Below are 24,826 nucleotides of genomic sequence, written 5' to 3'. Positions count from 1 at the left end.
TTGAGTGCGAGGTTTGTCTGTAGTTGTTCTTCAGTGACTTTGCCCCAGCAGCGGCGGGGATCTGTAGGGTGCGGTGGTGTGTGAGGGGTTTTCGGAAGGTGAAGTGGATGCTATGGTGGTCTGTCCAGGTGAGTTCGGAGGCATGGCTGAAGGCGACATGGGGGCTTGAGGAGAAGATGGCATCAAGCGCGTGACCGGCGATGTGGGTCAGCGTCGTGACGAGCTGTTTTAGTCCGAGGTTGGCGAGGTTGGCGATCAGGGTGGAGGAGTTGTTGTCGTTGTTGTTCTCCAGATGATAGTTCAGGTCTCCGAGGAGGATGTAGTCAGTGGAGGTCAGCGTGTGCGTGCTGATGAGGTCGGCGATGGAGTCGCAGAATTGTGGTCGGGGTCCGGGCGGTCTGTAGACGAGGGTGCCTCTTAGGGTGGTCTTGGGGTCCGTGTGGATCTGGAAGTGCATGTGTTCGGCGGTGCTGAGAGTGTGGTTGGTGTTTGTAGAGACCCTGATGGTGTTCTTGTGGACGATGGCGATTCCTCCTCCGGCTCCGTTGGTGCAGTCTCTGCGGGTGATCTTGTACCCGTCGGGGATGGGCATGGTGATGTCCGGAGAGGTAGCTTCGTTCATCCAGGTCTCGGTCAGAAAGGCGACGTCCGGGGATGCGGTGTCGAGTAGGTCCCAGAGCTCGACGGCGTGTTTGCGTGCAGAGCGAGTGTTGATCAGGATGCATCTGAGCTGGTTGGGTTCCGTCATGGCGGGGGTCTCGGCGGCTTCGAGGCAGGAGAAGCTGCAGTTCTGGCAGGCGAAGGGACCGTGGGTGTGCTTCGGGGCAGCCTTGCAGCAGGTGTGGGTCCTTCCTGGGTTGAGAGCAATGAGGGTGCTGGCGTCGTAGCAGAGGTGGTCTTCATGGCTGGTGCGGCGGCCAGGGGTTGTGGCGCTGGGCGCAGCGGCTGCCATATATGGGGAGGTGGGGAGGGAGGATCAGCTGGGAGGCGGGTGGCGGGGCAGGGAATGGGCGTGGAGGGGGCGGGGCTGCAGGGGAAGCAGCGGCGGGGAACGGGAGCAGGGAAGTGGAGCGGTCGCGCGAAGGAAACAGACAAAAGGGGTACAGAGCAGAAAGGGGGCACAGAGCAAACCGGGAAGTGGGGCACAGAAGCAAAGGAGGTCGCGGTGGCGAGTGGGGGGCAGGGGGGTGTAAAGAGGAACAGGCGAACAGAACAAGGGCAGCGGAGCACAGGAGAGAGACGGGCAGACAGAGCACAGGAACAACAGAGAGCAGATGCAAACCTAAGGCCACCACTGGCCACCAGGGATGAGGCGCAGGTGGTAGCCTGCGGGTGGTGGAGGGCCTCGACTTCAGCAGCGGCAGCAGCCGACAGCGGGAGTGCAGGCGGATCTGCAGTGGGGGAGCGACCTACCAGGCAAGGTCAAGGGTCGCTCTCCTCACCGCGCAGATAGTGCTGGATGGGTGAATGGAGAAGTGCATGGGACAGACAGATGGATTCCTAGACTGCATAGGTTCTAACTTGGTATTTAGAAGAGCGTATCAATAGTATGTAGTTGGTTAGAGGTCTGCATGCATAGTGTACAAAATATTGTACCTGCACTTGTGTTAGTGGCTAGGCCATTCCTTAAGTATCTGGCTAAAAACTGGAGTAATTTCAGTGCTGCAAAGAGAGTGCATGCTAAATTTATTAGTGCTTAGGTATTGGCTAGTGATAGGATACGTAAATAGTGCTGGATGGTTGAATGGAGAAGTGCATGGGACAGACAGAAGGATTCCTAGACTGCATAGGTACTAACTGAGTATTTAAAAGACTGTATCAAAGCTATGTAGCTGATTAGAGGTCTGCATGCATAGTGCACAGAATATTGTAGCTGTACTAGTATTGGTGTATCTATGGTTTCGAGAATGGTAGTCTGTATTTTAGGGTGTGAGGAGGTGCATCAGATGATCACGTAGATGATGTCATCAGTGATGTCATTTGAGATGTCATCAGTGATGTCATCAGTGATGTCACTGACCATGTCATGAGTGATGTGATATGTGACGTCATCAGCAGTGCATTACTTTAATCCAAAAAGCTGGCGGCCATATTGGCCTGGTCACGATGTGAAAATTCAGGAATTGATACAATAAAGAAAAGAAAACAAGTGTTAATATGCACACATTGTCATTTCAGCATATCTTGCCCTGTGACCGCCATACCTGTATGTTCGTCAACGTGACTTATTCATAATAAACATACTTAGAATTGCAAACACCAACATAAACAATGGACTACACATTACTTTAAAGTGAAAGGCTATCGGACAAATTAATCTGGCCACGTTGCGTATTATAATGGTTCTTACACGAGAGAAAAGGAAAAAAAGGGGTGTTAATATATACACACTATCCCTAAATAAAGTTCTAGCGATTATAGTTCCATTCCATTCACAGCTGAGTGATGTCATGAGTGATGTAACTGACCATGTCTTGAATGATGTAATGTCTGAGGTCATTAGCAGTACATTGCGGGGGTCTAAGTTATAGTTAGCTCAAGTAACTATAACTGCTGAATTTCACTAGTTGTGTATGAGTGAAATCTGAGTCTAACTATACCGTCCCTGTAAGCTTTTTTTTTTTCAGCAAATTTCTAGGTTTTTTTTAACGTTAAGTAAGATGCACATCACAATGGATGGTAGGGGGTTGGAAGCAGGGCCTGACATTGTGCTGCCCCCACCCAAGCTTGCTGCTCCTGCCTTCCCTCATCCTAGCCATCCATTGTCCAAGTCCTTGTCCCTGCCCCTTTATTACAGCCCTGTGTGACCGTTGTTCTGCCACTGGCCTTCCCGACTTCTCTGAACAGTTAGCTTGCTGCCCCATCCACCTCCTCCCTATCCTCTGTTGTCTGAATCCATGGACTAGCTTCCTCCCTCCTGCCATGCATGGTCTGATGTGCTGCCACTGCCCTCCATTTAGCATGATGTACCAGCCCACTCCTCCTGCCCTCCATTGCCCAATTCTATGCCCCATCATTGACCTCCTGCTTAGCCTCTGTGCTTAGCTTGCTGCCCCTATTCTCCTTCCCCCTGCCCTCCGATGTCTTTGTGCATGCCCCTGCTCCATCCTTTTTTCCCACTATGTTCCATGGACCTGCCACTCCTATCTACTCTGAGTGTGCTGTTGAGCTGTCACTCCCCTCCCACCTGCCTAGCATTGTCAGATGACTGTAACCTATCCCTGCCCCTCCACCCTCCCTGTCCACATTCCATGCCCCTATCCCCTTCCTCCTGTCCTCCATGGTCTATTTTACTGCCACACCCTTCTGCCCTCCCTGGTCTGTTGTGCTGAAACTGCTCCTCCTGCCTGCCCCGCATGGTCTGGTGTGAGGCCCCTTCCCCTGAACTCTCTTGTCTGTGCCCAGGTCCTGACCCTCCCTTCTATCCTCCATGGTCCTTTGTGCATACCCCTGCACCCTCCTTCTTGCCCATCATAGCCATTGTACTGCCACTAACCCTCCCGCTTGCCATGCATGGTCTTCTGTGCTGCCACGGCCCCTCCCACCTTCCCTGTGTGGTCAGCAACTGCCCCTGACCCCCTCCCACCTTCCCTCCATGGTCTGTGTGTAGGCCATCATAGTCTCACTGTTGCTCTCCATGGTGTGTCTTCCTTCTAGTGCCCATCCTGCCAGACCTCTATGGTCATCTTGCTGCTCCTGCCCTGCCCCCTTGCCCCCAGCCCTCTGTTTCCATGTGCAGACCCCTATTCCGTCCCTCCTGGCTTGTCTGTTCCATTGTAATGCCCATGAGCCGTCCCTCCTGCCCTTTATGGTCTGTTATGCTGCAGCTTTCTCTCCTGTCTGTCCATTATGGTCAACTAGCTACCATTGCCTCTCTCCCCTCTGTTCTCTGTTGTCCATGTGAATGGTCCTGTCCCCTCAATATTGCTTTCTATGGATTGTTGTGCTGCACTCCCGTCCCGCATGCCCTGTGTGATGTATTGTGCTGCTGCAAACCATGATGCCTGCCCTGTAGGGTCAGTTTGGTGCACCTCTCCATGTCCCTCCTGTCATCTGTTATCCGAGTCCATGTTCCTACCCCAATTCCTCCTGCCTTCCATGATCCAATGTACCATACTTGCGAACATTTTGAACTTGGTAAGAGGGAGATTTTGAAAAAAAACTGGGGTATTGATTTTCCCCTTAAGTTACATTGAAAAAGAGGAGATTGTAGACAGGAAACAGATCAAATAAAGCCCATTTGAGCTTAAAAACATTGGACGTTTCCTGGCTGAATCGGGTCTGTTGGCATGTATGGTTGTGCTAACACTGCCTCTTCCTTCTGCCCACAATGGTCTATTATATTGCCACAGCCTCTCTTGCCAGTCCTGTATTGTTGGTTTGTTGCCTCTGCCCCCCTTTCCACTGCCCTCCATAGTCTGTTGTGCTGCCACTGCCCTTCCTGCCTACCCAGTGTGGTCAAATTGTTGCCTCTGCACCCTCCTGCCTGCCTTCAATTTTCAGAGTCCGTGCCCCTGGCCTCTGCCTCACAACAGTATCCTAATGAACAACTAGATTGCTAACATTTTATATTTATTACAAAAGTGTGGAACGCCTGACGTCATCTTGATGTAATCAAAACTGTAATACCTAGAGCATTTCCTTTAGAAATTACATATATGAGAGGGTCTTATTTGCATCAAAATTATGGTTAGTGCTCTAAAAAACTAAAATGAGAATATTTTTTCTTAGTTTTCAAATAGCGACAAAGCACTTTAAAATAATTTATATCTTTATGTTTTTTTATCCAGTTGACCACTTGATTAAATGTTGCACTTAGGGGAGAGGATGTGGTGTTACTTCCAGAGCTGCAGACTTTGCAACTGGGAAACCAGGTTGGAGTTTCTGCTTCAGCTCGACATTCTGTGATTCTGGTCAAATCATTTAATCTCCCCATGTCTACAACTAAAATTAAATTGTTCTTGTGTGATGTAACCAATGCTCATGTAAAGCACTCCAATACCTGACAAGTCTGCACTATATAAAACTGCACAAACACAAAAAATAAAAAGTGTTTTGCACACTTCTGTCATTGGGCTACACGTGGGCTACATCTGCGTGATATTTGTGCTGCATTTGGGCTCTTTTGTCTCTGGTGGCAATCTTGGGAGATTTATTTGTTATGAAGTTTCCTAATTTCCTCATTTACTGCAGTCTCCTCAGTAGGAAAGGCTTTCAGTTTTTTACTTTGATTCCATCAAGAAGGTATTCAGATATGTCACACATTTGCCATAAATTCTGAATGTTAGCACTCTAGTCGCTCATTAGATCACTGTAGTAAAGCTACTGCTCACCAGGGAAGTCTCCTGCTGGTATTGAAAGTGCATGTTTCAGTCTGCATGTCAGAATGTTTTAATGAAATAGAAGAGGATTTGAAAAGTCACTCAAAATGTGCCCTAACTTTTCTTTCTGCAGCACTAATCATACTTTCTATGGCAAAATGAACCCCCTCATTGTGTTCCTTTTTAAATTAAATGTTTTAAGAGTTACCATTTTATTCCAATCAAGATGGCTTCAGGTGTGCCATACGTTTGTCATAAGTAGGACTGTTAGCGCTCTAGTTGTTCTTTAGAACACTCTGGGAAGCTGCTGTGTAGAACACAAAGGAATCAACTGACAGTCTCTGTCCTTGTTGGATATACATGTTTTACTGAGAATGTCAGACTTCATTCTCACATGACTGAGAAAGATAATGTGAATTTACAGAAAATATGCTCTCAGTTTAGCTTATAGATCACCTTCCAAACCTCTATGGGAAAAGCATGAGAAAATAGTTTTCTGTCAAACATGATTCATGATATCCCAGCAGAAGGCTTTTTCACATCTTAAAATCACCGTAGAACACACCACGATTCCTAAAATGAGTATGGTACCATCAACAAATGATTTATAATGTAACTAAAGTCTTAAAACCTTCTATTAACTACAATGCTTTTTAATGAGGTGCTATCAAGTATATTGGTCCCAAGATGGCTGCCAACTCTTCTTGGATGAAGTGCTGACTGCCAATCAGATCTCACGATGAGATGTGTGGTTAGGCTCCACCCAGACATATATGTGATTTTACTTTTGATTTTCTCAGAAACTACTGAATGGATTTACACCATTTTACCAAAAGGCAGAACTCTGAACCAAGGTCTACCTTTCTGCCAAATTTGGTGTAATTCCGTTCAGCAGTTCGGGCTGTAGCAGCGATTAAAGGTCCCTATGGAAAATTGCATGGGAAAAATAAGTTTTGGGACCCCCCTTTTTTATCGACCCCCGCTTGAGGAATCACCCCGTGACTTTCAGGATAGGAGCGGACTGGAGCGCCCCACCAGTTTTGAAAATTTCGCAAACATTCGTCAACCTGCGCCAAAGTTATTCCAAAATGAATTTTGCAGATTTACTATGGATAACAGGTCCTAACTATAACTACCTACTGGCGACTGCCAGTAGGTTATATATATATATATATACACACACACACACACACACACACACACAATATCAGGGGTTATTCTGAACATCTGGCATGGATCTTACCATCCTAGATCTACTTTGGACACAGCTATAGTAATAACACAGCCAGGAGCTTGACCCTGTAGAGATTTGTAAGCTAGTCTTTCAGTCGAGTTTTTAAATCAGAGGGCTGTTTAATAGCAATCCCGTGAAGAGATTGTAGAGGTAATATAATTTTCCTAGATGATTTGAGCTTCAGGAGATTCTATATCAATGTGGATGCGATGGCCAAGCTATCTGGACATCTGTAAGAGGGGAAAAGGCCCTTTGGAGTCTTTGATCAATAGCAGCAGAAAATTGATTCTTGTTTTCATGTCGGAACATGTATTAGGCAAAAACAAATTTGAAGAGCACACCTAATGCACTTTTGAACTTTTAGGCATATCTTGGTGATGATGGACACACTTAGGTGCGTAGATTTAGAATAATTTTGTTCTTAACGCATATTGTGTCTAGTGAATGCTGAATGTAATTGCCCTGATGAAGGAGTGCAAACAACTTTGAAAATGCATTGGTTGAAAATTGTATTTGTATTGGCTATTATAAGTGCTGTCGTAAAGATGTTGCTAAGTAAAGAGGATTCTATGAAAAAGAGAAAGAAAAAAAAATTGGTATGAGAGAAAAGTCGGCTCGGTGTGAAAATGTTTCATTGTACAAACTATAAAAGATGTCAGAATAAAAAGGAATTTCAAATACATTTGAGCCCTCTTGAATACCTAAATAAGGCCTACTTAACTTTACATATTTTGAATAAGGTCAGTGGTAGATGAATAGTGCTGTTGACGAAAGGGAAGATAAGTGAGGCATCTTTCACATGCATTTCAGCACCAGTCCAATCAATGTCGCTAATGCATCAGGCTGGTAAAGGGGTGCATTGTGGTTCACAGTGTCAAAGGCTGCAGAGAGACCAAGCAGACCCATTGCTCAGGAATGGCCAAGGCCACCATCCTCTCTCTGAGTCGTTCCTTGCTAAGTGAGGTTTGTTTTTGTTTTTAATGTTGCATGAAGACCTTTGGATATGAGTTAAGTTTGAAACCTCAACCATTCATGGTACTGATGGCCACTGTGCCCTGGCTAATGAAGTATCTAAGTGGTATCTTTGCCCACATCAACATCGCTATCTTCATTATCAGTTTAATAAATCCAAGAAATGTGGCATTACAATATTGAATTTTTAATTGTACCAACATTCATGTGAGGCTCCAGTTATTTTTTAGGTTAAGGTAAAGTGCTGTTTCTGATATGTCTTGATTGTAGGCTTGTTTATTTACTGAACTGGCATGGAAGCAGGACCCAGAGATCTAGATCAAATGTAGGGAAACATTTGAGGAGCTTTTAAACATATATGAAGATTTCAGCCTTCCATGCAGGAACAAAAAATTGGTTTTCCAACCATCGCTGGGCAGTGTGTTATTTAGGCCCTAAATGGCGCCTACTTACAGATGATAGAGCAACTTTCCTCAGAATGAATGGCAATAAAGCAGGGTACTAGCCGTATAAATCTCAAAATGAAGACAACAGCACTGAATAACCTTGGTTGATGTGCGCATAAATATGGGAAACAGAATGGAAGGGGCGGTTGACTCCTTCGTATGTCCTCCAATGCAGAGAGCCTATTTCTGAAGGCATTACTGTTATTTTCTCCTCTTATGTTCAGCTCTCTAAGTCATTGCAAGACAAACCTTTTTCAATCTAGCATGGGGTGCGAGGCCCCCATACATTTGCAATGGTTCATAGTCCTTAAGTCACCCCATAGCCAACTGGTATTTGCAATCTGCACTCTGTAATGCACCACCAGCACCCCCTACTAGACATTAAAAGATATAACTCTTTCCAACTTTGGTGCTTAAATTCAAGATTTCCTTTGTTTCATTAGGGGATTTGCCACTTCAAAGGTCAGCACTTCTTAGTAACCGTGAAATGCATATCTTTTATGATTAGTGGAGAGCTTGAAATTGGACAAAATCAGTACAGATTTGTAAGTCTGTTTTTGGACTTTTTAGTAGTGAATTGATTGTAAAATAATCCCGTACATGCCCCTACATACAAAAATTCTGGACCAAGTGTGCCTCAACGTTAGTCATTTTTGCCTTGTACTCATAAAGAGAACTATTGATGCTTATCATCAAAAGGTGCTCACTCTCATCTATCCATCACCAATACTGAGGCCACAACATGTGTACAGTGAAGTAAAGACACCTCCCAGGTTCGCTAAATATCAGTAAATTCACTTTTGATAGTGAAGCGACTGATAGAGCGCTTACAGCACTCTAAATTATATTGATGCACTATACTCATGGTTTAAACGCACTCACATGTATTTTCATTGTTTGTAGTGTTTTACGATTATTAAGATGCATTTAACTGACGTTATTTTTACACTGAAATGTAGTATTCACATTCAAGTAGGATTTTATATGTATTAGAAACATTCATAATTCCTGTATATGTAGTGTGCAGGACGAAATTATATTTGTGCAATGTAACCATGTTTAGTTTAAGTTGCCTGAATCGTAGGCCCAATTTGTAAAGTTGTTAGTTTCTATTGTCCTTGGCCACTCAAAAACATTAATTAAATGAATCTCTTTTGTACTCGAAAGTAGCGTGTTCTCATCCTACTGCAGGTTTAGGAATTCAGCCTCGTTATTCTTAGATTTAAGGAGATACCCAGAATGTCTTTGAAGAAGACTGGAAGGCAAAAAGATAGGACTCCTTTTGTGCCTGGCCTGTCTGGGAACCAGGCCACTGGAAGACGAAGAAGAATTAATTAAAGCTACTGGAAAGTTACTGAAATGATACAATAGAGAAGTTTACCACATGATTCATTGGGGGCTGAACTTTGTCTGTTTTTGATATGATGCCCAGGGACAGAGTTTGGGGTCTTCTGCTGATTCTCGGAGGAGAAGGAGCATCTTAGAGCAAGCTCCATAGCATTAAGCTAGGAAACCCATTTGATGTGAGTACTTCTTAGGAAGTCAACTCGTGCGGACACCTTTGGGTAATATAAGTGAAATAGGTAGGACCCTCATTTAGAACAGTGTAGGGAAAGCTATTTTTCTTTGTCTTGTTTTCCTCCCAGATGAAAAGAGAACTCGTCTCAGCTTCTATTCTTTGCAGTGTATTGATTTTGGAGTTCGTCATATTATGCCTTTTATGCCGTATAAACTATATTCGTAAAATTGGCTCTGTATTGATTTTCAGCAAATAAAAGACCATCAGTCATAACTTAGTAGAATAATTAGGGAAGACTAATTTGGCGTAATCAAATAGTAGCAGAGGATGGTTTGCTTCTAAAAGAGAGGGGAGTAAAGAGAAATTTAGAGCAGGATCGTAAGAACATAGAGCTTGGACCGAGCAGAAGACGGCGAAGTTGATGGAGGCCGGCGGACGTTGACGGTGCGGCGGAAACATTGGTAGCGTGAGTATGAATCTGTGTAGTGTGTTAGATTGTGGTGATTAATTAATTGTGTGATGTCTTGCGAAGTTGGAATGCTAGTTGAGTGATTGTGGGTTTATCGGTTTATTGGTTTGGACACGTGAGGATCAGGAAGTTTGGTTAGCAGACTCAAGAGAAGTCTAAGATCCCAGTAGTTTTGTATTTGTAATTGTCTGATCAAAAGTGTGGGTGTCGTGAAGCGCTATCGACGATCCATTTGTGACAGGGAACTTTGTGTGCATGCAGGAGTAAGTCGCGGTAGAAAGCCTCAGGTACCGGAGGTGGACTATGGCGATTGAGTGATCAACGCACATCGGGGGTCACAGCGGACGAATGTTCTTGTGAAAGTGTTCTATCAATCTTTTAGTACACAGACAATTATTTGTTTTGTGTAACTGTAAGTTATTGTGGCTGTGTAGTAGCAGTTACTTGGTTTAATAACTTTTGGATATACAGTTACTGGTAAGGTGAATGTGTGAGTGAGTTTGTGAGCTGAAATTGTAAAGGCGGGTGAGCCTTTGCAAGGAGTGAGCAGTGACATCAGTGCACGCCGTGCCGGGATAGGTCGGTTGGTGTAACGCCGCGCTGGGATTGGTGGAAGTTCGTCCGAAGTCCAATATTTACATTTGGGTTTCAAATAATTGATTTTCATGATGAGATGTTTTAAGGTGTTGGGAGATTTGTGTAGAGGCGACACAGGGGTGGTGACTCGAGCAGGAGAAGAAGCGCCGCCAGAGGACACCCCGGCACATTATATGGTAACAAATGTAGGATTACATACTATAGTGTGGTTGCAAAATTGGCACAAGATTACAGAGAAAGAGGGTGACTTGGCTTTCCCTCACTATGTGTCATTCCGAATGGAGGTGCTGTATCAGCTGAGGGGAGTGATGTCTTCTCTGAAACCTCCGCTTTAGATGCATTGATGAGAGCATCAATAGTGAAGAAAAGAGAAGCTTTGCAGGGAAGAATGAAAAAAACAATGAAGGCATATTGTGACGCAAGATGGGATGCACAGTTAAAGAGATGGAGAGTAGACACCATAGAGGGAGAACAATTGTATCCATTTAGGTTGTTAGAAGGAGGGTCTGGAGGAAAAAGTAAGACAGAAGAGGACAGTGACACAGATGACAGTTTTCTTGATAGACTGCTAGCAGAACGTCCTCAGAGGATCAGACCATCCAAGTAAGAGGTTGGATTTTAACACAAATTCCAGGAGGGTCCGGAGGAATAGGGTATTCCGTTACTGAGCCAAAAGAAACTGTATGTAACATGCGGTTGCTGGAAGCACTTTCGGTACCAGTTACTATTGGACCAGTGGTTTCGATATATAACCTTAGAGAGAGAATAAGTGGATATCAACAGCAGACAGGAGAAAGGGAAGAGACTATATCTGGAGGGAGTCTTACAGTGAGTGGAACAGGAATGGCTCAAATATCAGTGGAAGCTAGTACCCCACTGCCAGCTACAGCGGATCCATTAAGGATGGATAGTGGGTCAGAACGAAGACGAACAGGAGCTTTGGCAAATTCTAGATCAGACATCAGAATATGGGTTCCATCGTAGAGGGAGTCAATAATACAGAGTGAGGAAAGGGAGATGAGACGAGAAGCACCTAGAGTAACACCATTGGGGCCACACATTGTGTGTCCAGGAAACCATTGGAGAAGTCGAAGTTGGGAGAGAGAAAGTCGCCCAGTTGTGAGAATGGAAGAAAGTGGGGGTCCAAGGAGAACACAAAGTTGCGACAGGGAGGAATTGGGAAGTGAAAGAGACCAGAAGATGATACAGGTTGCATTGAAGGCACCGTTGTTAGATGTGGTGAGATTAAAAGCAGAAATCGATGAGGTGATAGAAGGGAATCTGCCATTAGAAAGAACTGATACTTATGACCCAAGCAAATTGCTATTCGTAGCTAAGTACATTACCAGAAAGGCGAAGAGAGCTCATGATGCCTTGTCACAATTGGCACAAAGGTATGAGGTGGATTTGACAAAGACTAAAATTATGCAGGGAACCTGCCGATTGAATTACACAGATAAGGAATTGGAAGAGAAGTGAATGATAGGATTAAAGGCACACATCTGGGAACTGATGTTAGGGATGCGAGCTTGGAACGAATTAGACAGATGGGAAGAAAGGTGGGCCAAAAAGAAAGCACCAGGAATGGTATAGGGAATACTCTACCTCCGGGTGAAGGGATGGGAACAACAGGGAATTTCCCTTTGAGAGAAGTACAAAATGGAGGGTATGTACATATGCCATGGAGTAGAGGTGATTTGGCAGCCTTCAATAATGATTTTTGCTCAGCTGAGGGAAAAATCTCCTGATTGGTACAAACAATTGGACAGGTTTGTTAAGATTTCCAAAGTGTTATGGATTGACCTGAATACATTGTTCGATATAGTGGTTCCAGGTGATTTATGGACGGCATGTAAAGACTCAATTGAATGGCCTACTGCAGAACCAGCTAGAGATCCGGTGAATCATGGTCCTTCACCCGAGGTAATGAAGAAATATGAGCAAGTGATTACCTGGTTACAATCCAAGGTAGCTCCTAAAACTGTTGATTGGCCTAAAATTGATCGTATTACTCAACATTCTAAAGAGTCAGTGCATGACTTTAATGAGCGACTGTTAGTGGCTTTTAAACAGCATAGTGGATTGGACGCAATTGAGCAGAAAGACATGGGACAGTTTGTCTCGAAGTTTGTGCTGGGATTGAAATCTGATATTAGCTTGATGATACAGACCCACTTGATTTGTTGGCAAAACAAAATGATTGATGAAATTCTGCATTATGCAAAATAAGGTAGAGATCATGTGGAATCGATACAAAAGAAAGTGAAAGACAAGTTGATGTTGTTGCAACTAAGGAATGCCGAAAGGCCTGATCAGATGTATGGGGTTGGAGGAGGAATGGGGGGAGGTAGAGGAAGGGGTAGAGGAATGGGTCAACAGATGGTACCCCAACATGGACAGAGCAGAGGAAGGAGAATGGACGCAGGTACAGGAGGTGATTGGGTAGCAAATCAAAGAGGGTCACTGCCTGCCATTTTTGTCACAAAATCTGGCATTGGATGCGCGAGTGTCGATTGAATCCAGCAAATCAAATACAGAATGAGGGAGAGGGACAGATGTCTGAGACTTTAAACATAGGGACTAGACCTAGGTCCATGTATGAGAGAGGATTTGAGCTGCAAATGCAAGTACTTCAGCCTCCAAGAATACCTATGAACAATCAGGTGTATCATCAGATGCCCTACTTTGAAATTCAAGACAGATTTGACTGAACTCAAAATCCTCAGGAGTGTCAGAGGGGGAGAAGGGAGATTGCACTTTGGGTGTGACCTTAGAAGTAGATCAGAGTGGACCGTTTGTAGATGCAGAAGTGAATGGACATCAAGTTACCTTTTTATTAGACACTGGAGCAGCGCGCTCCACAGTATGAACAGAAGTGGTTCTAAATGTAGCTCTTTCAGGAGAATCGATCCAAGTGGTAGGAGTTTCTAACCAAAGAATGACTAACCCATTGACAAACAAGTTACCTGTGGGAATAGGACCATTCCAAGATGGACACCAATTCGTGGTGTGCAATTCAAGCCCAGTCTGTCTCTTGGGGCAAGATCTTTTGTGTAAGCTAAATTGTAGTATATCTTGCACTCCAAGAGGTGTGGAGTTGCAAACCTGTGATGACGATGCAGATTTTAAAATGGCCAATATGAACTTATGTGCAGAAATATTTGTGGTACTCACGGCAGAGGAGTTGCCACATGACTTGAGATACTCGGACTCTCCGAAGGTGTGGGATTTCACAGGAGAGGAAATAGGATTGATTCGATTGGTTGAACCTGTCAAGATACAGATTAAACCAAATGCTGAATTTCCACGAACTCAGAAGTATAAATTGTCTCCAGAGACTGTGGCTCGAATAAGACCTGTGATTGAGTCTATGATTGCACAAAGCATTCTAAAAGAGATAAGAGGAAGTCCAGCTGTTATAATAATTTAGATACCATGTGAGGCAGAATGGTTTACAGTCATAGATTTATGCCAGGCATTTTTCTCCATACCATTACATGAAGACAGCCAGTTTTTGTTTTCATTTAGGATGGACGATAGTGTGTTAAAGTGGTGCCGTATCCCTCAAGGGTATACAGAAAGCCCCTCTATCTTTAGCCAGTGTCTGAAAAAGAATATTGAAGGGCTGGTGATGCCTCAGAGGTCAGTCCTAGTGCAGTACATTGACGACTTTCTGGTCGCCTCTGAGACTGAAGATGCTTGCAGGATTGATACTGTGGCTTTGCTGAATCATCTGGCAGAGAATGGACACAAAGTGTCTCCAAACAAACTCCAGTATTGTTTGACTGAAGTTCAGTATCTTGGTAACCGGATTGAGAAGGGAAAACAAAGAGTGTCACCAGATCGCATTGAGGCGATTTTGCAAATGGGTACTCCGAAAACACAGAAAGAAGTCTGCATGTTTTTGGGAATGGTCGGCTATTGTCGACAGTGGATTCCAAATTTTTCCTTGCAAGCAAAGCCACTGTTGAGATTGACTCGAAAGGATATTAGTGATCCGACACCATGGGATAACGACTGCTTGAGAGCCTTCCACGAGCTGAGAGAGAGCCTATGTCGCGCTCCAGCTCTGGGAATGCTTTATTATAACAAAGCGTTTTCGCTCTTCTGTTGTGAGAAGGAGGGATGTGCTTTAGCAGTCCTTGTACAGACACATGGAGGTGCCCATAGACCAGTGGCATACTTTTCAGCTACATTAGATCCAGTAGCTTCTGCGTTGCCCGGATGTCTCGAATCCGTTGCTGCAACAGGTGTCAGCATTGAGAGATGTGAAAGCATAGTGATGGGTCATCTGCTTATTGTTTATGTACCACATTCAGTAGAACTGTTAATGACAAGAACCAAGACACAGTATCTAATGAATAACAGACTTGCAAAGTATGAGAAGGTAATGTTGGCTTCTGAAAATGTTACATTGAGACGCTGTACTACCGTGAATCCTGCCACATTGTTACCTGTTCGGCAAGAGGAAGAAGAGGATTATGAAGAGCATGACTGCTTGGATGTGACTGAACTATCTACCAAACCCAGACCTGACATTGTTGAAGAACCACTGCCTGAATCTGATTTGATCCTTTTTGTCAATGGTTCATGCTTGAGAGATAATGAAGGGTGTTTGAGAGCAGCATTTGCTGTGTGCTTCATCCTAGGGGTGGTGGAAGCTGCCTGTTTGAAAAGAGTATACTCTGCTCAGGTGGCTGAAATTATTGCTCTGATACGTACTTGTACAATCTCGAATGGTGTCCGAGTGACTACCTATATGGACAGCCAATATGGGTTTGGAGTGGTTCATGACATTGGGCAGTTGTGGTCACAGAGGGGATTTTTTACGTCCTCAGGATTCCTAATCCGTGATGAGAATTTGTACGATAACTACTAGAGGCTTTGCAGAAGCCTAAAGAGATTGCACTGGTTAAATGTGCAGCCCATGGAAGAGGAGAGGACTTTGTAACTAAGGGTAACAACTATGCTGATGAAGTAACTAGTTTTGGTGCTATACACATTTGTGTTGTCAATGGAGAATATGTAGGAGAGCACAGAAGGGACCGAGTTCAGCATGATGTTAGCTGTAGCCAATACTTGGGATGAGGTGAAGCGGCTGCAGGATCAGGTCTCAGAGGAGGAAGCAGCATCATGGGTTAGAGCAGGCTATGAATAGAGAGGAGATGGCATTTGGGTATCAACAGATAACAGAGCAGTGCTACCCAAAAGTTTACTGAGCCCAATGGCAAGGCAAATTCATGGAGCAGTTCATCTTGGGTGAGATGCCAAGGTGTGAGTGTTTAGGCAAACATGGTTTAATCCACAATTTCGCGTGAGTGCTGAAGCAGTGTGTCACAAGTGTGTTACGTGTCAACAAATGAATGTTGGAAAGAGAACTGTGGTGGCGATGAGTCACATTGGAAGATCAGGAGGTCCTTTCAATAGGATACAATTGGACTTTATCGAGTTGACAGGTACAACAGGTTGAGGTATGTTTTGGTGGTGGTGTGTATCTTTTCACGATGGGTTGAGGCATATCCAACTAGATGATGTGCCAGTCTCACAGTGGCAAAATTGTCCTTAAGAGAACTGATACCGCGGTTCGGATTTCCGACTTCGGTGGAGACAGATAGAGGAACACACTTCCACAACAAAATCATGAAGTTGTTGTGTCCAGCTTTGAAAATTGATCAGAGATTGCACTGTAGTTACAGGCCTAAGGCTTCTGGTCTTGTAGAGCAGATAAACGGCACAATCAAGATGAGGGTGTCAAAGGTGTGTTCGTCAACTTCACTGAAATGGCCAGATGCGCTGCCTCTGGTATTAATGAGTCTGCGTAGTACTCCTGATAGGAGGACAGGGCTCTCTCCCCACGAGATACTGATGGGAAGAGCTATGAGATTGCCTACTGTGCCAGCTACAGCATTGATAAACATCAGAGATGATTTGGTATTGGATTATTGTAGGGGACTGGCTGATGTGGTTAATTCTGTGTCCCACCAGGTCGAGGCTGCGACTGCATCCCCCTCGAGAGACCTGCTGCATGATCTAAACCCTGGTGACTGGGTGCTTGTCCGAAAGCATGTGAGGGAGAGCTGCCTTGATGCTCGCTGGCGAGGACCCTACCAGGTGATTCTGTTCACAAGTACGGCTGTGAAGTGTGGAGGACTACCAAATTGGATCCACGCTTCGCATACTCGTCGAGTTCCAGAGCCTGTGGAGGAAACGACTCCCCTTGTTCCAAGAAGAGAAATTGAAAACGCAACACACAGTGCAGGAACAGGTCAAGTCGTAAGCATCGGTGATGAGGTTGAACAATCAACTGAACAAGAAAGAAGAGATCAAGCCGTTCCAGAGTTGAGTTCAGAAACTGACATAGACGAGAACGCAGAAGTGAACGTTGAACCAGAGCAAGTTGAAAGGCCTGGTGCAGAAGGATCAGACCAAGAGGAAAAGAGGAGAACAGGTGCAGAAGCAGAAAAGTGGCCGACAAGAAAAGAAAGGCTAAACATAAGGCTTGCATTTGAGAAAAATCTCGCTCCGATTCCTGAAATGTCTGACTCAGATCAAAGTGAAGCCGAAGAGAGATCGGATGGTCTAAGACGATCTAGAAGAGAGAGGGTACTGTTTTAAAAGTACTCATCTCCCGAGTGGACGTACCTGGCTGCAGATGCAGAGACCGAGGATCTCCGGGAGGTTGGGGACTGGCACAATGAGTTATGGAGGGGACACCCTATCGATTGATATTCAGTTGCTGGTACCTGGAGTTGAGGCTTTCAGAATCTTAATACTGACCGTCCCCGATCCACCAAGGCTGAGTGGTTTACAATTTTTGCTCCTTAACCAGGTTAATTTCCCTACCTTCAGTCGACACCCCACTGCACAAGAACTAGGAGAAAATTGTGCAGAGATTCTGCAACTTGTTCTTACTGTACTTGGATCTAATATCATTAATGATGAAGCTTGAACTGCGAAATAAGAACTCATTAGGCTTTAGAAAGAAGATAACCTAGACCCAAGTGGAAGAAGATTTATATTTAGAGACGTTCAAGAGAAGAATAACTAAGGGATAGGGCTGACTACATCTCTACAATAGGTTTAGTGTTATTGGACTATATATTGCAACAATCAAATGAACAAAGAATAACAAAGAGACATTGCAAATAACATGATAAAGCAACAAAAAGAAGAAAAGAGACTTTGTTGATTTCGTTTGCACCTCTAGATATCAACAGTGGTTCAAAATGGAGTCTGACAATTCAGGACGCAAGAAGAAGTGCATAATTGGTACCCTTATTGTCATGATGCTTATTGTCATAACTGTGGTGGTTGTTACATCTTTAGTTGAATCTCAAAATGCAGCAGGGAAGGGTGAACAGGTGACACTTACCTCACCTGTCACAGATTTGGAAGGGGGTGCAACCACAAAAGATAGAGAAATGATCAGGGAGACTAGTCGTATGTTACATGTAGACTTATCAAAAGGTGATTTCAAGCTGAATGCATATGCTTGTTTGTTGTATGAATATGTCGATACGATGGAAGCGAAAGACTGTTGTGTGTGTATGCAATTGCCCACATCAGTAGAAGAAGGCATTCAATACCGTCACTTACCTGTGAAATATGGTATTACATGTAGTGTATTGTTGAGCATGTTTTATAGTAAGGCACATTTTGAGTACTACTTCTCGAATAATGACGTGGTACTCTCAGAAGTTCCAGTTCTTAAGTACTTGAACAAATGTGATTACTATAAAGTAGTAGAGCGGATGTCTGAGTATTTTGTGCCTACCTTAGATACATCATGTGTCCATAGACATAATTTGACCTGCATGCTAACAGACATCCAAAAGAAATCTGTTTAGACCAGATCCAAAGCATAAAGTCATTCCATGGACATCAGAAGAATTAGATCATAAAGCAAAAGTGAGTTCTGGTCCAATAGCTTTGGACTTTAAGCAAAAAGGGAAACTGTGCATTAGACACCCATCAACATATTATGATAAGATATTTGTGGGTGAGAGTGATTGTGAACACATTTTTCTTATCGAGGAGTCCATTAGAAAGGCGCTATTAGATAAAATAACCATAGTGCCAAATGTGTATTTTGTGTGTGGGACAAATGCTTATGTGAAACTGCCTAAGAATTGGTATGTGTTAGATTTGGGGGTCTCTAGTTGGCATAGGTAGGTACCTGTGACAAATAGGGACCCTTGCGTCTAGTCAGGGTAAGGGGCTACACTCCCAAAATAACCCCTGCTCACCCCTTGGTAGCTTGGCAGGAGCAGGCAGGCTTATCTCAGAGGCAGTGTGTAAAGCATTTGTGAACACATACAGTAATACAGTAACAACACTACAAATGGACACCACACAGGTTGTATTATAAAAATAAGTATTTTTATATAGACTTAACACAAGACCAGACGACAAAAATCCACAATACTGTACTCAAAAACAGTCTCTTAAATATTATAAAATAGCTCAGTTCTCTCAAGTTGTAAATGCGACACTTTACTCTCAATGTACCTTAGATGCGTAGCGCAATTAAACAAAAGGGTTGCAGGGAAGGTGATGTGTCGGTTCCTTACACGCAGGAGAGTGGATGCGTCGGTTCCTTACTGCTGCACAGGGGAGTTGATGCTCGCTTCCTTACTGTGTGGGGAGTTGATGCGTCGGTTTCTTACTGCTCTCCGGTGCAATGCGACACGCTGGCACCTCGATGCGATACTCTTCTCCGGTGCAATGCGACAAAATGGCGTCTTGGTTGCGATGCGACAACATTGGTGTGATGCGACACGCCCGACGGCCGTGCGGCTACTCGATGATCTTTGGAGCCCAGGACAGGCCCTGCGACGCGCTTCTCCGGTGATGCGACGATGACCTCTGTGGCAGCGTCCCGCTTCTCCGGTGATGTGCCGCGCTTCGGCGATGCGATGATGACAGCGGCGGCTCGCTTCCTCGGCGATGCGATGATAGCGGCTGCGGCAGCGACACACTTCTCGTTGTTGCGTCGCGCTTCCAGCTCCCAGCAACACACAGTCTCTCAGAAGGCCCAGCACAACAGCAGGCACTTCAGTTCCCAGCAAGGGAATTCAGGGGGGAGTTGGTTAGTGAAGTCTTGTATCCCTGAGACCTCAGGCAGGAGGCAAGCTCTAGTTCAAGCCCTTGGAGATTCTTTTTCAAGTTGATAGAAAGAACACTCAGTCCTTTTCTCCTTTCTTTGGCAATGAAGCAGGCCAACCCCCAAACACACAGCACAGGGGTAGTCTCCTCCTTCAGATTCCTGGTTCTTCTCCTCAGCAAGGTTCATCTTGATTCCTATAAGTGATCTAAAGTTCTTGGGTCTGGGTCCCAATATTTATACTCCTTTTCCCTTTGTTCTCTGAAGGCAGAGAGGCCTTTGCCTAGTCCAAACCAGTTCTGGTCAGTCCTGGAGCACTTTGTTGACATGTCTCCTTCTTTCCTTTCACAGTGCAGGGCAGGGACATCAGACACACCACAGGAGGTGGAGCAGCATTGTGGAGGGAAGGCACAGCCCTATTCAGGTCCCAGGTGCTGCTCCTCCCTCCCATCTAGATGCAGATCTCTCTAATTACCACTGGGCTGACCCACCCTGTCTCCTGGAATCCCCCAGCCCTGTCACTCAAACTCCAGACAAGGAATACACAACCTAGCAGAGGCAGGTTTGGATGGTTAGTCAAGAAAATGCCTACTTTCTAAAAGTGGCATTTTCAAACACAGAATGTTAAAACCAACTTCACTAAAAGAAAAGATGTATTTCATCATTCTGAGTTCAGGCATACTAAACTCGAATTTCTACCATGTTCCCTGAGTCAGTTAGGATTATAAAATGTAAGAACCAAACTGCCCATTCTGGTCTATGGAGAACAGGTAGCCTTGCAATAGTGAAAAACGAAAATGGCTGTAATTCACTATTAGGACATGCCACACACACACCAGGGCATGTCCTACCTTTTACCTACAATGCACCCTGCCCTTGGGCCTACCATTGGGGTGACTAATATGTATAAAAGGGAAGGTTTTAGGGACTGGCAAGTGGGTGCACTTGCCCAGTCAGCATGGCAGTACCAGACTGCACACAGGCTCTGCAATGGCATACCTGAGACACACTTTACAAGCTGCTCCGGTGGGTGGCACAATCAGTGCTGCAAGCCCACCAGCAGCATTGGTTATAAGCCCTGGGCACACGCAGTGCACTGTACTAGGGTATGACAAGTAAACCAATAAAGCCAATCATGGAGTCACTAATCCATATATCAATTTACTATAGGGAGCACTTGCACTGTGGCACTGAACAGCAGTGGCACAGTGCCCAAAGCATCTATAACCAGCAAAAACACATGAGGCAACAGCAAAAAATGGAAGGGAGACCCACGCCAATGGTGCCAGGTCTTACAGTATGACACATGCTACCTGGCTGTGGTATTTCTCAAAATCTTTCATGTGGAGGATTTGTGGCCTTTGGAAGGAAAAAGATCTCACAGAGGAAAACGTGGAGTAAGTTCGGGAGAAATTGTTGGGGATATATTTGGAGCCATGATACCTAGTATGGGGTGATTGTGAATGATGTGAAAATCAGAAGGTTGGCAACGCTAGTGAACAAGCTCTATAAATATGGCCCAAATTCTATTGCTCGTAGATGGGGAGATGGTTTCGATAAGGGCGATGGTCCTTCAAAATCGTCTTGCTTTAGACGTGTTATTAGCAAAAGCCGGAGGAGTCTGCAAATTATTGAAAGTTCAACAGTGCTGCACGTATATTCCTGACAATAGTTGAGATATACGAACGTACATTAGTAACATTTCAGAAATACATCAAGATTTGAAGGATTTGGCTGCTGGTGGACTCTGGTAACAAATTGGTAAAGGATTTGGAAAGGTTGGAAGCTGATTTGGAAGTCTGGGACAAGGGATAATGGGATACATCTTGAAACCTATTGTAATAGCTGTCATTTGTATAATTGTACTACTGGGAGCCATCAAAGCTTACAGGTGGCAGAAAGGACGACATAATGAAATTTCCTTGAAAAGGCGAGAGCAACAGTTAGAACGACTGCAGGACAGTCATTATCTGCATCTTAAAGGGTTAGAAAGATTTAGACAGGGACAGCAATTACAGCTTCTGTTTAGGTCGGTCTCTTCTACAAGGAGAAATTGTGAGACGATAGAATGATGGTGTTATGACACTAGTCATAAGAGGGGGGAACCGATAGAGCGCTTACAACACTTTTAATTATATGGGTGCACTATACTCATGGTTTAAAGGCACTCACATGTATTTTCATTGTTTGCAGTGTTTTACGATTATTAAGATGCATTTAACTGACGTTATCTTCACATTGAAATGTAGTGTGCACATTCAAGTAGGATTTTATATGTATTAGAAACATTCATAATTCCTGTATATGTAGTGTGCAGGACGAAATTATATTCGTGCAATGTAACCATGTTTAGTTTAAGTTGCCTGAATCGTAGGCCCAATTTGTAAAGTTGTTAGTTTCTATTGTCCTTGGCCGCTCAAAAATATTAATTAAATGAATCTCTTTTGTACTCGAAAGCAGCGTGTTCTCATCCTACTGCAGGTGCAGGAATTCAGCCTTGTTATTCTTAGATTTAAGGAGATACCCGTAATGTCTTTGAAGACGACTGGAAGTCGAAAAGGGAGGACTCCTTTCCTGCCTGGCCTGTCTGGGAACCAAGGTCACTGGAAGACGAAGAAGAATTAATTAAAGCTACTGGAATGTTACTGAAATGATACAATAGAGAAGTTTACCACATGATTCATTGGGGGCTGAACTTTGTCTGTTTTTGATATGATGCGCAAGGACAGAGTTTGGGGTCTTCTGCTGATTCTCGGAGGAGAAGGAGCATCTTAGAGCGAGCTCCATAGCCTTAAGCTAGGAAACCCATTTGACATGAGTACTTCTTAGGAAGTCAACACGTGCTGACACCTTTGGCAAATTATATAAGAGAAATAGGTAGGACCCTCATTTAGAGCAGTGTAGGGAAAGATATTTTTATTTGTTTTGTTTTCCTCCCAAATGAAAAGACAACTCGACTCAGCTTCTATTCTTTGCTGTGTATTGATTTTTGAGTTCATCATATTATGCCTTTTATGTCGGATGAACTATATTCGTAAAATTGGCTCTGTATTGATTTTTATGTATCTGTATACTCTTATACTCAGATGTGTTTATATTCAATTATTTTTGGCTTTATAATAAATCCACAAATTTGGAATTCGGAGTCTGTGGGCCTTTAGAGTATGACTAAATTCGAAAGTATAACCATGGCTTGTTTTACTCCCCTCTACCACTTTTAGCAAGCAAATAAAAGACCATCAGTCGTAAACTAGTAGTCTAATTAGGGAAGACTAATTTGGCGTAATCACGACCATGAAACCTCACATGCAGAACCTGGATTAATATGGTACCAAAACAGCTCTCGCTGCAAAACCAAACCTCCTGTCAGCAAGAGAGAAGGAGAAACTTAGAGATGAAACAGCCTTTTAGAATTACGTTACATTTCTGAAATATAAAGAATATTAAGTGATGGAACACTAATCAGATGGGACAAAGGAACTGTGGTGAATCTATTAATGTCCAACAAATTGAGGCAGTCCCTTCTAGAAACTAAGGGGCAGATATACAAGCCCCTATCAGCACAGGAACGTCACTTTTAGTGACGTTCCTGTGGCAATATGTGCTTCGCCTTATTTACAAGGCAGTGTTAAGCCACTTAACGTAAATAAGGCCCCCTTTCACACTATACTTAGTGTGTAAGGGGTAGCAAATGGGTGCTGTGGTGGGCGTTCCACCGCAAAACCCATTGCTTTTGACGCTGCCCCATATTTAAAAGGGCAGCATAAATATGGGGCAGCACCAAAATTAAAACCCGGGAAAACCTGGTCTTAAACATACGTTTGCTGTTTCTATGTGCACACATAGAAACAGCAAAACGCATTTGATTGTCTATGTGCAGGAAGGTGTCCCTTCCTTCACATAAGCAATCAATTAAAAACAATTATGTTTTGCAACTTCTGTGTGTGCTGCATTTAGCAGCATATGTAGAAGTTACCAAACGCCATTTAAAGGGAATCCTTCCTGCACATAAACAATCTTCCCCTACAGCACAGACACTCTTGCAGTACGGTGCAATGATGTCTGTGTTGGCGTTAGGCAGCTAAAATTAGTGCCTGCGCAGGGGGAAACACAGGGCTGCACAATATACTTGTAATTATGGTGCAGCCCTTCATTTCTAAAGTGACTGAGCTTTCTTGGCTTAATGAAACGCTTTGCCACTTTACTAGTAAATATGCCCCTACATTTTCAGAAATATCTTTATTAACGCATTAGAGTTCCTTTATGATACTGTTACAAGATGGATTGAAGGAACCAATCCATTCCCAGGGAATTATGATTACACGTAAAACATTAGATACGTCTTCTTCTAGAAATACAGCCATCTTGCAGGACTGTGTTCCCAAAATGTTAACCTTTGTCCAAAGTGGATCACTTAAAGGGCTTGCTCAGATTCAACCTTGTCTATCTCTAGACATTTGCCAGCAGACAAGAATTCAACACCCATGCTCTGAGACCTCTCTTCCAAGAATTGCATGAGTAGAAAAAGGTCACCGGCACACATGATATTGTATGATTGACCCCATGCCATCAAAGTTAAATTATCTGAACAAGTGGCAGCTACAATTCCAAAGTCAACTATTACATTGTAATCTGGTGAATAGTAATACAATTAAAATGTAGCTATTGATTTAAAATAAACAAAATAAATCACTCACCCATTCTTGTTCAGCGGCTTATTGGTCTTTTGTTCTAAGGTGATTTCGAAAATTCGATGAAATATAGGAGTCCTGACCAAATGTTCCCCAATAATTTGTGAGGAAATGCTGACGGGTTTTCGAAGGTGCGCTGGATCCTCTAACAAACTAACCTTAACGTTTTATTTCACAGGTTGCAAGATAAGTATGGTATGTACTTTGACATCCTTTCGTTCTTTTTTAATACTTTTTGGTCAGACAGGTTGCGGCACATTTTTGCTTTTAAAATAGACACTGGGAAATCCCTTTCACAAAACTCTACAGCATGAGCAGTAGGGGCCGTTCGTGCGAATGTAGCGCCTGCCATGCCAATTCCGCATACCTCAACCAGGCTGAACAAAGAAAGAACGCGGAATAGAGAGGCGCACCCTTTCATTAGAGAAGCTGATCTGACATGATCTAGGAAAGGGCCAATAAAACAAGCATTGG

General features: G+C 43.9%; 1 protein-coding gene across 1 annotated transcript in view; it reads right to left on the bottom strand.

The window, feature by feature from the left end:
- LOC146812411 (uncharacterized) overlaps window positions 1-24,520 on the bottom strand; it is a 249,307-nt gene extending 224,787 nt beyond the window's left edge. Inside the window, exon 1 of the mRNA XM_085619405.1 lies at window positions 24,359-24,520. Coding sequence (XP_085475531.1) covers window positions 24,359-24,362 — 4 coding nt within the window. The 5' untranslated portion in view covers window positions 24,363-24,520. The remainder of the gene's footprint in view (window positions 1-24,358) is intronic.
- Window positions 24,521-24,826: the final 306 nt, after the last annotated feature.

Source organism: Triturus cristatus, chromosome 7 (genome assembly GCF_964204655.1).
Source record: "Triturus cristatus chromosome 7, aTriCri1.1, whole genome shotgun sequence".
Lineage (NCBI taxonomy): Eukaryota > Metazoa > Chordata > Amphibia > Caudata > Salamandridae > Triturus > Triturus cristatus.
The sequence above is the reverse complement of the archived record's forward strand: the minus strand, read 5'-3'. Positions and strand labels throughout refer to the sequence as shown.